The 14,487-nt window shown below is 45.0% G+C and overlaps 1 protein-coding gene across 1 annotated transcript; it reads left to right on the forward strand.

Annotated features, from left to right (window-relative positions):
* Window positions 1–460: 460 nt before the first annotated feature.
* kcnv1 (potassium voltage-gated channel modifier subfamily V member 1) lies at window positions 461–13,921 on the forward strand. The gene is made up of 4 exons (XM_030750348.1): window positions 461–591; window positions 3,468–3,794; window positions 7,628–8,295; window positions 11,554–13,921. Exons 2-4 carry the CDS (start codon window positions 3,481–3,483, stop codon window positions 12,063–12,065), a joined length of 1,494 nt encoding a protein of 497 aa, XP_030606208.1. The 5' UTR covers window positions 461–591; window positions 3,468–3,480; the 3' UTR covers window positions 12,066–13,921.
* Window positions 13,922–14,487: the final 566 nt, after the last annotated feature.

The following is a 14,487-nucleotide window of genomic DNA, read 5'->3' on the forward strand; positions in this document are numbered from 1 at the left end:
TAATTCATTTGGAAAGTTCCTTCACATTTACACAGTGCATGGTACTGTATAATTATGGATTTTTTTTTTTTTACAGTGCCCCCCCCCCCCCCCCCCCCCCCCCCCCATGTTAGAGAGGGTGCAGCGTTGGTGTTTGAACAGCAGGGTCTGTGCTCTCATGATGGCCATCTAGCTGCTCAGACTGAAGCTACCTGAGGTTCCTACAAAAAAAAGGTGTTCTCTGTTTAATTCCTAACTTCATGATATGGCTCTCTTACATATTTGCAGTGCAGCTAAAGTGCAGCCAGCCCGCGGGGACACCAGAGGAAACAAAGCCTCTGAGGTTGTTGCTTGTTTTCCACCTCATACCTCCAAGTGTCACTAACCACCCTCCATACATCCAGCCTCTGTTTTAAAACCGCACCGCGAATCACAGCGAGCAGAGCTGGAGGGAGCACCAGGTCCTCCTGCCTCAGACCTCTACTCCGACCGCCTCAGCTTCACTGCTGGATCCCTGAAACCACCGGGACTTAATAATCTCACACACCCACCAAACACTCCTCTGTCAGCATGTGAGGAAACGTGGAGTTATTATCTTTTCATTTATAGCAGGTGAGTCCGTCAGACGGGTGAGTTCAGCTGATTCTTACTGAAGCAGCTCTCAGTTAATGTGAAAACCAGAGACCTGTGATTTCTCTGCATGTGGTTTTAGGAGCTGTTTGTGGAGCTCAGTGCAGAAAGTCTGTGTCTGTAAACAGAACTCCATGAACATTTCGTTCTTTTTATGTAAAATAATATAAATCAAACAGTCATCAAGTCGTTCCTTAAATTATTAAACTGAGATTAAATAATTGTCTGAAACATTCAAACTGTCCCTCATCTCATTAAGAGGCTTTTATTAGTCAAACCTTTAAGTACTACAAGCTAAAGTCCTTCACATTCAAAAATAAGGAACAGAAGAAAGAAAAAGAGGAGTTTTGATTGTTGTTGCTGACTTTGGATCTTTGTGATCTACTGCTTTAGGTTTAATTTAACCACTTCTTTCATTTGAGGGGAAATGTGAGCTGAGGTCTGTTTGTATTTCCTGTGGAGTCCCTGAGGAAAATAATCCACGCTCTGCTGCTGGTTTGACCATCATCATCACCATCCTGTGAAAAGCTTCTGCTGAAAACATGAGTCTGACCAGACAGATGAAAGCAGAGGCTGACAGACAGAAACCTGTCAGCTGTGAGAGCCTCGCGTTCATGTCGCAGTCTGCGCACACGCAGGTTTTCGCACACGCTGGATGTTTTTGCACATTAAATCCTTGCATCATTTCTGGTTCCTTCTGTTTTCCACTTAGGTCTGAATTCCTTCCAAACTCTCAAATGTGTAAAAAAGGTTTTAAATGTGTTGGAAATCGACTCATTAAAGGTGCTGAAAGGTAACTGATGGTTTATCATCATCTTCCAATTGGGAGCTTTTCCATGAAACATCAGTTTGAGCTTCCTGTGAACTCTTTAGAGGGCTGAGTTACTGGCATAGTAAAGGAACTCTAACTGTAAGCTAAATGTACTTCATATAACCATGTAACCTTCAAGCCTCCATATATGGAGTCCTAAAAACTAGTAAACATGAAGCTAAAAGCACTCGTTTAAATGAAGCAGGGTCACTGTGTTTGCAGTCAATCTGCAGGAAAAACATTTCCACATATATCAGGAAAACTTTTCTACCATTAACTATCCTTTAATAGTCAAATAAAACACTCATGGGCTGATCTAGTGTGAGGCAGGTTAATAAAACTCCATTTACCTTCCTCAGTAAACAGGAGGCGTGGGGTCACATGACTGAGGTCTGTGGGTGTTCAGAGGATTTCACAGCCGGTCAGACGTGTTTGGAACAATAAATTTAAGAGCGATTCAGATGCCTTCACACTCTGCGCTGTGGGCACCAAAGAAGGAGGAAGTGTCTCCTCCTTCAGTTCACACCTTTAAAAATAGGTTGTGACCAGGATTACTTTGAAAAGTATGAATCCAGCCTGTGAATTGGTTCTGGGCTTAATTATTCATGCTGCTCGCTGCAGGTGGAGAGGTTCGTGTGGAGGAGTCGCATCCTGGAGCAGAAGAATGTAAATCTGCTTGAAGTCCAGCTGATTCGGTTTCTCTGAGCTTCGGTCCTGGAGTCAGCTTTATGGGATGGGGAGGTCCCCGGTCTAATTTTACTGGAGGTGAAATCTCTGAGACGGCACAGCTATTATAATAACTCGTGTGGTGCTGTGACGAGTGCTCAAAACCTAAAACCTGCACTCACGTTAAGTTTGTCAGATTACAGGTAACAAGCTGCGCTTGTGCTGTTCCACCTGTTCGTTACCTGCTGATTGCCGCTGCTCTGGGTAGATAATGTCAGATTCTTTTTTGCATCACAGACCAGCAGAGCTTTCAGGTGGTGGACAGCATCTCGGTCTCTCCTCATGGAAAATTCAAAATAAGAACGGCAAAGTTAGAGACACCTAACAAAAGGACAGGATGGCAGGAAGTGTCTCATCACATCCATTAATCAAGTGCTTGCTGAAATATTTAAATAGAGCACACATCTGCTACAAGCAGAGCACAGGCTTCACCTCTCTGCTCGTCTCCTTCAGTCTGTTTCTTATTCTCTTGGATTCATTCATGCTGCGCTCTAAGAAAACCTCTTTCAGAGGTTGTATTTGGAGCACACACTGATTCTCTAACCTCATGCTGTGTTTTCAGTATGCACATTAAAGCAAGCATAATCATTTTATATGAAAAAGAATCATGTCTATAACACGACCATAACAATGTCGAGAACCACTGAGCTGTTTTTGTGGCATCTTTAGTGTTTGAACTGTTTAAACTATGAGGTTTAAGGCAGAATGCATGCAGGCCATGCATTATAATGCAAACTGTAAACTGCTAATATGAGCCTTATGAGGCACAGCTAAACTGTCTCCCTTCACTCCAAGAGATAAGTGTATCATCTGCATATAGTGACATTTCTTCTTCCCGTTTCTCCTCCTCCCTGTTCATTGTAACAAAAGTCTAATCAGCTGTTATGAAAGGAAAATGTAACTACAGAGACCAAAGCATTTTCTGTAACAGGCACCTGTACCACATGTTTATTTCTGCTGGAAAGTTTTAACATGGAAGTCTATGGGGACCGACTCACTGCTGGAGCCTCTACTGGACAACAGAGGAACTGCAGCTTTCGGTGCTTTTTTTTTTTTTTTTTGACCCGTCCTGATATTCCAGAAGTTGGATTAAAGTCACTCATATTTATTTATGCATTTCTTTACAGTATTTCTAAACATGTTGCTGCTTCCTGACAGGAGATGATTCCACCAATAAGCACATTATGTTGAGGTTTTAAACGGAAAAGCAGCAGCTGGGTCACTGTAGGCAGAACAAGTTTACATACACACAACATATCACTGTGCCCCCTACTGGTCAAAAACAGTACTCTATCTTTTCACCCCTTGTCTGCTCCTCCAGCTCCGCCTCCACCATGAGCTTCCCCTCCAGCTTGATGGCTGGTCCGGGGTCAGAGGTCAGCAGTGACACCTCCTCTCTGGTCTCTTTGGAGTCGAGCGTTTTCCTCAGCGAGACGATGATGTCCTGCATCAGAGACCCACTCAACTTCTTCATCATTAATGTCGGCGGGAGTCGCTACGTGCTGTCGCAGGAGCTGCTGGCGTCATACCCGGAGACCCGGCTGGGGAAACTGGCCTGCTGCAGCCCAGACTCGGCACTGGAGCTCTGTGATGACGCAGACTTGCTGGAAAACGAGTTCTTCTTTGACAGGAACTCCCAGACCTTCCAGTAGGTGGTGCTTTTTCTCTTCACTGAAGTGACGTGTTAAAAATATTTCTTACGAAGCCTCGTCTGAGCAGACTGAACTCTGCTTGGACTCTAAAGTGGGCGTATTCTGCTCAGTTCCAAGTCTATGTTTTAATTCTTGGCCTGGAGTAGCTTTGCATGAAACTTAAAACTTGTTATTATTATTTATCTTAAACAGCTCCTTGCCTTCAATAGACACCCACTTACTCCTGATTGGCCGACACCTGGAAGCCTGCTGGGAGCCAGTACTTGTGAGATGTACTGCCTGTACTTGTTGGACATGCTGTAGCCACAGATGGCAGTTAAAAATAAAAAATAAATGTTTAAAATTATTTTCCATTCATCCATTTTCTTCCACTTATCTGGAAGCATCACTTTTTAGGGCCCGAGCACGAACTGTGCGAAGGCCCTATTGTAATTGCTTCGTTTATTATTTTTATTATTATTTTTTTTATTTTTATTATTATTCAGGCAAATGAATTGGCTTTTTGGGGGCTTTATCATATTCAAAAACTCATGAAACTTTGCACATGCATCACACCTGGTGAAAATTTAAGTATTTTAATGGGCTCGGGCAAGGGCGCGCCCAAATGGCTCGCTAGCGCCCCCTAAACTGGAGCCCCACCGCTGTGTTTCACGTACATGAATGAAACTTCATACACATGTATATCATGTCCAGGCGCACAAAAAATCCTCTTGGAGCCATGCCCTAAACCCAACAGGAAGTCCGCCATTTTGAATTAATTATGCAAATTTGGCGATTTGCAGCCCTCACACTTTCTCTAATAACTCAGAGGTTTTAGACGTTATCATCTTCATATTTGGTTTGTCTAACCTACACCCCCAGGGGAATCTAAATCTCGAAAATGGTGAGTTTTTGCCAAGGGGGAGGGGTCCTTATGCCCCTTTGACCTTTGATCATTCGCCATGAAAATTTGATTGCCTCTCATTCATACCTACATGATCCAATGTGCATCAAACTTCTCCAGTAGGATGAGGGTGCCCCCCTGAACACATACATATGACAATATTTAATATCAGTCGCAGCGCCACCTAGTGGGAACAGGAAATGTCATATTTTACACTTGGAGGTCCAGCTCCAAGGTGGTTTAGCAGAACCATCTCAAATTTCACCTGGAAAGCCTTAAGAAGTTGGACTTACTGTGTTTTCAAAACTGTGAGTTTTTGACAAAAGGGCGTGACCCTTATGGGACGGCAAAGTTCGATGATTCGCCATGAACACAAAAATGGCTGTAACTCAAAGCCAACTTGCCCAATCTGGCTCAAACTTCAGTGGTGTGATAAGCATGCTGCCCTGAACACACTCATATGCATAAAGTCCATAAACGTTAGAGCGCCGCCTAGTGGCAGCTCGGAATATCTTAAAATAGCAAGTTTTTTGAGTAGCCCCGGAGCTACGTTTTCTCCACATGTATGAAAATGTACATGCTCGTGTAACATACTAAGACGTACAAAAAAGTCTCTTGGACCCATACCCCAAACCCTACAGGAAGTCGGCCATCTTCAATTGAAGGTGTCAATTTTTGCGATTTCCACGCCTGCTATTTGAACGAACTTGTCCTAGGGCATTTCACCCAGTGACACCAAATTGGCTCCAGATCATCTACACAAGTAGCCCATCAAAAGTTATTCAGGGTTTTGTAGAATATTGAACGGTGTTGCCATGGCAACCCTCTGAATTTGGACTTTTTTCAATTTCAAATTCACAGAGATTCTAAACATCAGCCCCTGGGCTGTGCTTTCTCTATGTACCTGAAAATGTGCCTGCTGATGTAAAATGCTAACATCTACAAAAAAGTCTCTTGGACCGATAGCCGAAACACAACAGGAAGTCAGCCACGTTCACTTTAAAGTGTCATTTTTGCAGCATTTTTCGCCTTTTCCAGGCCTTTTTGCCTCAACTCCTCCTAGGGCATTTGACCCAGTGAGACCAAAATGGCTCCAGATCATCCACACAAGTAGCCCATCAAAAGATATTCATGATTTTGTAGAATATTGAACGGTGTTGCCGTAGCAACCCTCTGAATTTGGACTTTTTTTCCATTTCAGGCCCAGATAGGTTCTAAACATCAGCCCCAGGGCAGTGCTTGGTCTGTGTACCTGAAATCGTGCATGCTGAAGTAACATCCTAAGACGTACAAAAAAGTCTCTTGGACCGATAGCCGAAATCCAACAGGAAGCCTGACATGTTCTAATTAAGGTTTCATTTTTGCAGCATTTCTCTATTTTCAGGCCTGCTATTTGAATCATCTTCTACTACAGCTTTTCATCCAGTCACACCAAAATGGCTCCAGATCATCTACACAAGTAGCCCATCAAAAGATATTCATGGTTTTGTAGAATATTGAACGGTGTTGCCGTAGCAACCCTCTAAATGTGGGATTTCACTCATATACCACAGTGCACCAAATTGTTACATCTCTGACATACATTGTCCGATGTGCCTCAAACTTCACAGGCTTAATGGGAGGGTAAGGGAGACTGGACACACCCCTCTATCAGCTTTGTTTCACACTCATAACGCCACCTAGTGGCAACAGGAAATCAGTAGGACACTGATACTCATCATCCTATGGTCATTACAGTTTCATTGATGGCTGCAGGCATTACATAGAGCATTGTGACATATTAATTAGTGGGCACTCACCGACGCCACCTAGTGGAAGCGGGAGACGATCGACGCGAAGTACGGCTAGCCTGCTGAGCCGTCAGCAGCCGGGTGAGCCAGCTACTCTCTCGTCTGCGAGAACCTCCGAGCGCGGTTCGGCTGGAGCGTGCCACGGGTCGACGCGCGGCTTGGCTGGAGCGCGCCAGGGGTCGACGCGCGCCGGGTGCGAGGGCCCGCTCATCGCCGCTTGCGGCTTTAATTATGTTTATTTTGCCCTCATTTTTAAAAACATTTAATTATTGCTTGTTTTTTTAGTTTGGTTTGAAATGAAAATTCAAAAGAATTCCACAGTAAATGATGGGGAATCATCTGAGCTTTATTACATAGTGTTTCACCTTTTTTCAGCCTCTGGTAAGTCGTCTGTCCTGCAGAAGGAAACAGTTTAAAGAACAGAAGTCTTCAGAAATCCTGAGACAGCAGCAGGAGGAGTGATGAGCTTTGCAGCCTCACCAAAGGCTTTCTGTTAAAGGCAGGAAACACTCAGCTGACTGCTCTGTGTTCAGGTGAAGATGACCTCAGTATAGATTCATCGTAAGTGTGAAGAACCGGAGAGCGAGTATGCTCAGTGGGATCCAGATGAAGAGCAGCAGGTGATGGGTTCGGCCTGAAGTAAATTAGCTTCTATTGTCTGTGTGATCAGATAGCAGCTTCGCATGAGCCCTGCTGACACACTGATGGTGATGCAGCAAACCTCGTGACTTCATCAGGCGCCGCTCAGACTGTGACTGCAGCTTAAAGAGAAAGATGTAAAAAACTGATGGTGCTTGAGATGATCAATCATGTGAAAATAAACCCATTTGTGCCCTTTTTGTAAACCTGTCCTGTCCAGCAGCATAACCATGCTGTGTTGCGCCAGACACATCAAACTGAGGACGATGTTCAGCTCCTTTTCTTCACTCGGCCGTCCAATCAGAGCATGAAAACGATGTCGGATTATTGGGACTGGAAACATGGAAATGATCGCACACCTGTTCAGCCTGAACACTCTGAGACCTCGTAGGGCTTCTTTGGTGTCTTTGTACAGACTGGTCACCATAGACTGCCCTGAACCAGACTCTGTTTGGGCTGTTTCTTCAGTCAGAGTTGTACGGACTGTTCCTACCCGTGTCTTTGTGTTTGTCAACAGGTATGTGATGAACTACTACCGGACGGGCCACCTGCACGTCATGGAGGAGCTATGTGAGATCTCTTTCCTGCAGGAGATCGAGTACTGGGGCATCGATGAGCTTCGCATCAACCCCTGCTGCCGTGAGCGCTACTATCGCCGCAAGGAGCAGAAGGAAGGCCTCGAAGTCCAGCGAGAACTTGATGGCGATGATGGTGACGAGAATTTTGTGGGTGCCGCGTGCCCGGCTCTCCGCCGCCGCCTCTGGGATGTCCTCGAGAAACCCGAGTCATCACGTGTTGCTCGGACCTTTGGCTCGTTCTCGATGTTTTTCGTGGTGTTGTCAGTCATCAACATGGTGCTTATCTCGCTGGACTTGGGGGAGGACTTTGGAGTGGGTGGCCTTGGCATCAGTGCACCACTGCTCTTTGATGTCCTGGAATACGTATGCGTCGTGTGGTTCACATTCGAGTTGGCGCTTCGGTTTCTTTGCGTCAGGGATAAGTGTCGATTCTGTCGGCGTATTCCCAACGTGATTGACCTGCTGGCCATCCTCCCGTTCTATGTGACGCTGGTGGTGGAGAACCTCCATGGAGGATCTACTGAGCTGGAGAACATGGGCCGTGTGGTGCAGGTCCTTCGCCTCCTGAGGTCCCTCCGCATGCTGAAGTTGGGCCGGCACTCGACAGGTAAAAACTGCTTAAAAGCAGGAATCTGTTCATTCTGATTTTTTTTTTTTTAGGCTAAAGAAGCTTTAATAAAATATGAGTATAAAATATGTTCACTGTCTGTGTTACAGTGCCACTGACGTGTTCGGTCTTCAGGACTTTGCTGTGACGCAGTGATGCACTGATAGCTCACCAGGCTAGCTTAAATGTCGCTGTAAAAAGTACTGACCGATGATTTTATCCACTGACCACTGATCAATGTGTAATTGGAAACACAGGAAAGTTAGTGCCTGCACAGCAGCTGTTGCAGTGCGTAATGGGATTTGTAGTATAAGTGGTGGGAGCGCTATTTATCGGCAGGCCATTAATCACAGCCATGTGAAATTATTTTGTGGGCCAAATATAATTATCTTGGGGGCCATATCCAGCCCGCAGGCCTTGAGTTTGACACCTGTGCTCTAAAACATGAAGCACATATGAAGTCAGACTCTTTGTTCTCCTAAAGGATGAAATAGGGCAGTTTTAATAATACATGTCGGTGGATGTGATGAACCCCTGAGGTGATGTCCGCCCTCTCTGACCAGCTGAAGTCTGTCGACTGAATCTTTCATTCATTTTTTCTCCACATGTTCCTGACCTGTCAGGGGATTTAAAACATGATGCGAACATCCAGGGAGAGAAGAAGAAAGGAAAATCTTGTCAGAGAGAAGCTGCTGCTGTGAGATTACAGCCAGCAGGTTCTCTGAGGGCAACAAAGAGAAAAAATATATAGATTCAGATTTTGGCGACTCCCCTCAGCAGACAGAGGGAGGAGAGAGAGAGTATGATTATACGAACATGAGTGTGTCAGGCAGTGACGTACGAGCGCTTTGATCTCAGTGATTTTGGGGAGGATGATGATCCCTGGACTCTCCTTATGAATAATAAAAAGAAACATGGAGAAGGAGAAAGAAAAGTTTAATAATCTCCGCAGGGAAATTATTTAAATAATAACACAGAGAAAGGCAAAGATTGAAGTTCGGATGTGAAAACAAGAGAAAAAGAGGTTACAAATGTAATCTGTAATTATAACAGCAGTCAGCTGGATGAACAGTTTCACCGTCACTGATGCTGTTTGGAGCCTGTTTCCTTCTCACTTCATTAGGGTTAACCCTAACCCGTCCTGCAGTGTCAAAGGTTACTGTCATAAAGAGGCGCACTTCAACCCAAACCTTCGTCTCCTCCTGAAATTCACCAGTGAGCCTTGAGCGCTTGAAATGAAGGCGGCTCGACTTCTTTTATTGGTTCTTGAAGATGTTTGATTTCTCATCCATTTTTTTTTAGCTCTAACGCCTGATGGAGAGTCTCAGTTATCTCACCCCTTATAGGACTGTCCCCTCATGTCCCCGCTTCCTGAGTGCCATTACCCCACCCCATAATCCAACTGCCTTCAATTCACCCGCTCAGGACCTCAGTGACCTGGATGACGAAGATCCTGCACTGACTGAGTGAGACCACTGAGTGGAGAAAAAATAAATGTGAAACTCTGAACAGTTTGGGACACAAGTGGTTTTGATGTTGCAGCAAAGAAAACTGGATGAGAGTAAATGTATCTGGTTAATCATAAGAAAGTTTTGGTTATTGAACAAATTCATGTGCAGCAGATCTTGCCGTTCTAGCACCTGATTGCTCTCCATGCAGAGTGACCATCAGAAACTGGAAGCAGCTGTCACCATCATGTTTAAACAGTGCAATAAAACATCTTCATCGTGCACATGAAGACACAAAATTGACCGAATGAGTTCCCAGTTCAGGAAATTCGACCCATGTTTGTTTCTCAGCTGCAGAGCCTGGTGATTGTTTGGCAGTAGTTAAACTTAGCAAGCGGGACGAATGTGATTAATGCAGCAGGAACACACCAACTGCTGTCATTTTTCAAAATGCCACATTAATCTTTCTGCACTTAAACATCTGCTGGGAAAACTCAGTGAATCAAAGTGTCATAACCAACAGCTGAAGCATTTTATTGAGCCGACTTAAACACAAAAACACTCGTGAGGAAACAGACGAAATCAAAACAGAAATCCAAAAAAATACAGACTTCCCTGAAACAGGAAACTCCAAATAAAATCCCAAACTCAGACCAAACCCTGACAGATGATCTCCAGCCTGGCATCAATGAACAACATTAACATGTTGGATTAAACACAGAGATTTCCAGAAATGTTTATTTATTCCCAGCCCCTCAAACCTTCCTCTGCAGAGGATCTGAACCCACAGAGACCTCCTGACGAGCTCATCAGGTCGTCCTTAATGTCAGCAGCTCATTTTCTCCTTCCTCCCAGAGGAGAACACACACATACACAACGAGTAGTTGTGAGGTGAACGCCAGCTCTGCGGCGGGTGTATTTATAATTTCCCTCTCTCAGCCGCTCGTTATTTTCAGCTCGAGTCCTCACGCTCTGAGAGACGAGGACACGAAAACAAAACGAAGGGACGACAAAATTATTCTCACAGTTTGAGCTAAAATAAGACGCTCAGACTGAACGTGGACATGCATCAGCTGTTCTCTGAAATCATGATGATTTTAGAAAGAGCGTTTTCCTGCTGCTCAGCGTGAGACTGCAGAAACATGATGGACTGAACCCCGAGCAGCGCACATGCTGTTTGGTTCTCCCGGTTTCATCTTGTTTTTATTTATTTTATTTGACTTAAATATAAAATGTGTGTGCGGATCAGGAAGAAGTCCCCTCCTGTCAGAGGTTTTGATAGCAGCACCATCAGATTAGAGTCAACTCATTGTGCACACAAGGCGCACAACGAAATGATCATTCCAGATCACTCATCCAGAGACGAGTATCTGCGGTCATGCAGCCAGAGACCGGCGCTACCGTTAGGCAAGTGTTTTGCCCGGCGCAGGGACAGGGGCTCAAACCTGCAACCTTCCGGCTGTAAGGCAAGTGCCTACCCACTGTGCCACTGACACGAATACAGTGCAGGAAACCTCACTGACTGAGCTCTCTGTTCTCTAATTCAAGGATTTTATTTGGATCTTACTCAGCACTCATTAGCCGGTATCTGTCCCATTGTCACAGACTGTGTATGCAGACTGATAACCAGGCTAGCTAGCATCAGCTCATCCAAATATGGTCACTTCCTGAACCAAAAACCAACATGGAGGCAGGAGAAATGCTAACACGGAAGATTCAAAATGCAGAGTGACATAATGGTGGTTGCGTCCATCTTCTGTGAACCTTCTGTGTGGGTTTCTGACCTTCATCTGTCTTTTGTTCCTTCCAGGTTTGAAGTCTCTGGGTATGACTATCGCTCAGTGCTACGAGGAGGTCGGCCTCCTGCTCCTCTTCCTCGGTGTTGGCATTTCCATCTTCGCCACTGCAGTTTTCGCCCTGGAGCACGACCTTCCTTCCACCACCTTCACCAGCGTTCCCGCTGCCTGGTGGTGGGCAACCACGTCTATGACCACAGTAGGCTACGGGGACGTTCGGCCCGACTCGGCGGTGGGGAAGGTGCTGGCCTTCCTCTGCATCCTGTCTGGGATCCTCATCCTGGCACTCCCCATCGCCATCATCAACGACCGTTTCTCTGCCTGCTACTTCACCCTGAAGATGAAGGAGGCAGCGATGAGGCACGGCGAGATGCTGAAGAGGCTGACCCGTGGTTCGGTGGGGGAGGCGGGGCCGGGCATGAACCTGAGGGACGCCTATGCCCGGAGCGTGCTGGAGATGATGAGGCTGCACGGCCGAGAGAGGGCGAGCACCCGGAGCAGTGGCGGAGAGGAACTGTGGTGGTAGAACCGAGAGAACGAGACCTGCAGCAAGAACGAAACAGCCCCACCCCGGTGACCTCTGACCCCTCTAACAAACACACACAGGATGACTCCAGCAAATGTGGCTGCAGAGCCTCTGATTGGACGTGCTGGACAGTCCTACCAGGACCCAAAGAGCCTCTGCGTGAAGTGCAAATCTTCTGCTGCAGGACGACGAGTTCGACGTTCAGAGAAACTTCCAGAAAAACTGAGCCCACTGCAAACCGTGTGCACATCAGCACCGACGCACACGGACCGTCCCGCTGTATGTTCTGTATGCCACGTATGAGTCTGACGGCTGGGAGAGCAGCATGTTCTGGTTTTCATGTAAATCTGTGAGTTTTTCTTGGAAAATTGTGCGTTTTTCTCATTAATTTACAACTTTATTTTAAAAAAAATTTATTTACTGTGAATATTAATCCCGCTCCCAAAATAAAACAGGAAATGACTAAAATAAAGACATGGACTGTGCAGGACAGTTACAAAACATGGAGGAAAACTCAAAAAATTATCCTAACAATAATAAAAAAACATTAAAATGCAGCCGGTTTAATATCTGATTATAACCGTCTGCCATCTCCATTTAAAGAGCACGTGCAGCCGGGTCTGCTGTTCCTTCACTGTACTAGATTCATGAAGCCGTCCATCAGCAGCTGCACCTCTGACCTTTGTGGAAATAAGCTGGAGGACTGAAACACTGGAACCTCCTCGGCTGTTGACTTTATCTGCAGACACTTTAATAAGTCAGGAGCCTTCAGGGTGCAGCTCTGCTGGAAGATGTAGGTAAAATATTCAGAGGAGGTGGAAGCAGACGTCTTCCTCTGCGGTTTTACTTGGATGACAGCAGCTGCAGATCATTTCTGGACTTCATGTTCTGAAAATTTCCCCCGGTGTAACTCTACAGGCACACGGGGGTTTCTGCTTCTGCAGGTTTGACTGATTCTCTGCAAAGATTACGTTTTCATTAAAAAAACTGATATTGCTGCCAGCAGTATCTTTAGATGGCACGAATCAGAAGTTCTATAACACAGAAGTGTGTCCAGACTGTTGACTGGTACCGTAATTACAGGTCTCAGTAGATCTTCATGGGGCGGACATGAGCCTCAGTGACTTTATTCACCATCTTTATTCAATTCAAAAGCAAATGCCTAAGTAAGACCCAGCACTAAGTAATGCTAAAATCATAATAAATATGAAACACTGAGTGAATACTGTCACATTCTGTGATGGCATTATTATGGTAAGAACTAAGTCATCCTAGGTGACCTCATTCTTAAGTTATCGCATTCAGAGTTGAAAATTGGCTGCCTGCCTGGCAGGGTGTCAACATCACACTGATGGAGTGAAAATTAAATCCCTTCATTATTCAAATCCTACAAGAACTGATCCAGATCAGACACGCTCCCTCCTCCATCGTCCTCTGCTCAGCATGAACTCCAGGCTAAATTTGATTGGCTGTTGTTGGGTTTGTCCAGACATGCCATAGTTACCTTGAAAAAGTAATCTGATTACTGATTACTCCTTTAAAAAGTAACTTAGTTACTTTACTGACGTTACTCCCCGAGACACAAGAAGAAAGCAAAAATATACCTTTTTACTAAAGATAATGATAAAAATGGTAACACACAGTAACATGGATAAGTAACTTTAATCTGATTACTGGACTGGAAATAGTACCTCATTAGATTACTCGTTATTGAAAAAAAAGTAGTCAGATTAGCGTAACGCGTTACTGACCTCACTGGGTTTGTCTTACACACCTCAGACAGAGACAATAAAACTGTTTCTGAAGCTCGTTTTTGTTCTTACCTTCTTAAAAAAAAAACCCTTTCTAATCATGACTGTGTGACGATCAATGAAATAATTTTCAAAGACAATAAAGTTGAACTAAAACAGACATTGTTGATTTGTTTCCTCTGAGAAGTCCATGAGAACACCACCTCTGACATCACCTCTGCAGTACAAACTGAGGGACCCACCGTCTCTGAGGGGAAACGTGCATGGTAGTTTCTGAATTATTTTTTAGTTTCATCTTCAGTTGTTTCCCGTTTTATTTCGGCAGCATCTGTCCTGTGTGTCTACTGTTGGTTTTACTTCTTCGATTACGTGTATCCTCGCAGTTGTGTCTAATTCCCATCATCCCTCAGTGTGTGCGTATTTAAGCCTCGGCTCGCTCTTTGTCCTGTCAGAGCATCCGCTCATTCATCCTCGTGTCCCCCAGCTTCTCATTGGACTATTTTGGACCACAGTGGTTTTTGGGTGGCTTTTGTACCTCTTCAACTTTAGTTTTAAACTCTGTTAAAGAGTCTCTGCAAAGATCTTTTTGGTGCACTGTATATGGTGCAACGCCTCATGCACGTTTTTCCTTATCAGCTGGTGGCTGTAAGGCGGTGGCCAACTGTGACTGA

Source organism: Archocentrus centrarchus, chromosome 16 (genome assembly GCF_007364275.1).
Source record: "Archocentrus centrarchus isolate MPI-CPG fArcCen1 chromosome 16, fArcCen1, whole genome shotgun sequence".
NCBI lineage: Eukaryota > Metazoa > Chordata > Actinopteri > Cichliformes > Cichlidae > Archocentrus > Archocentrus centrarchus.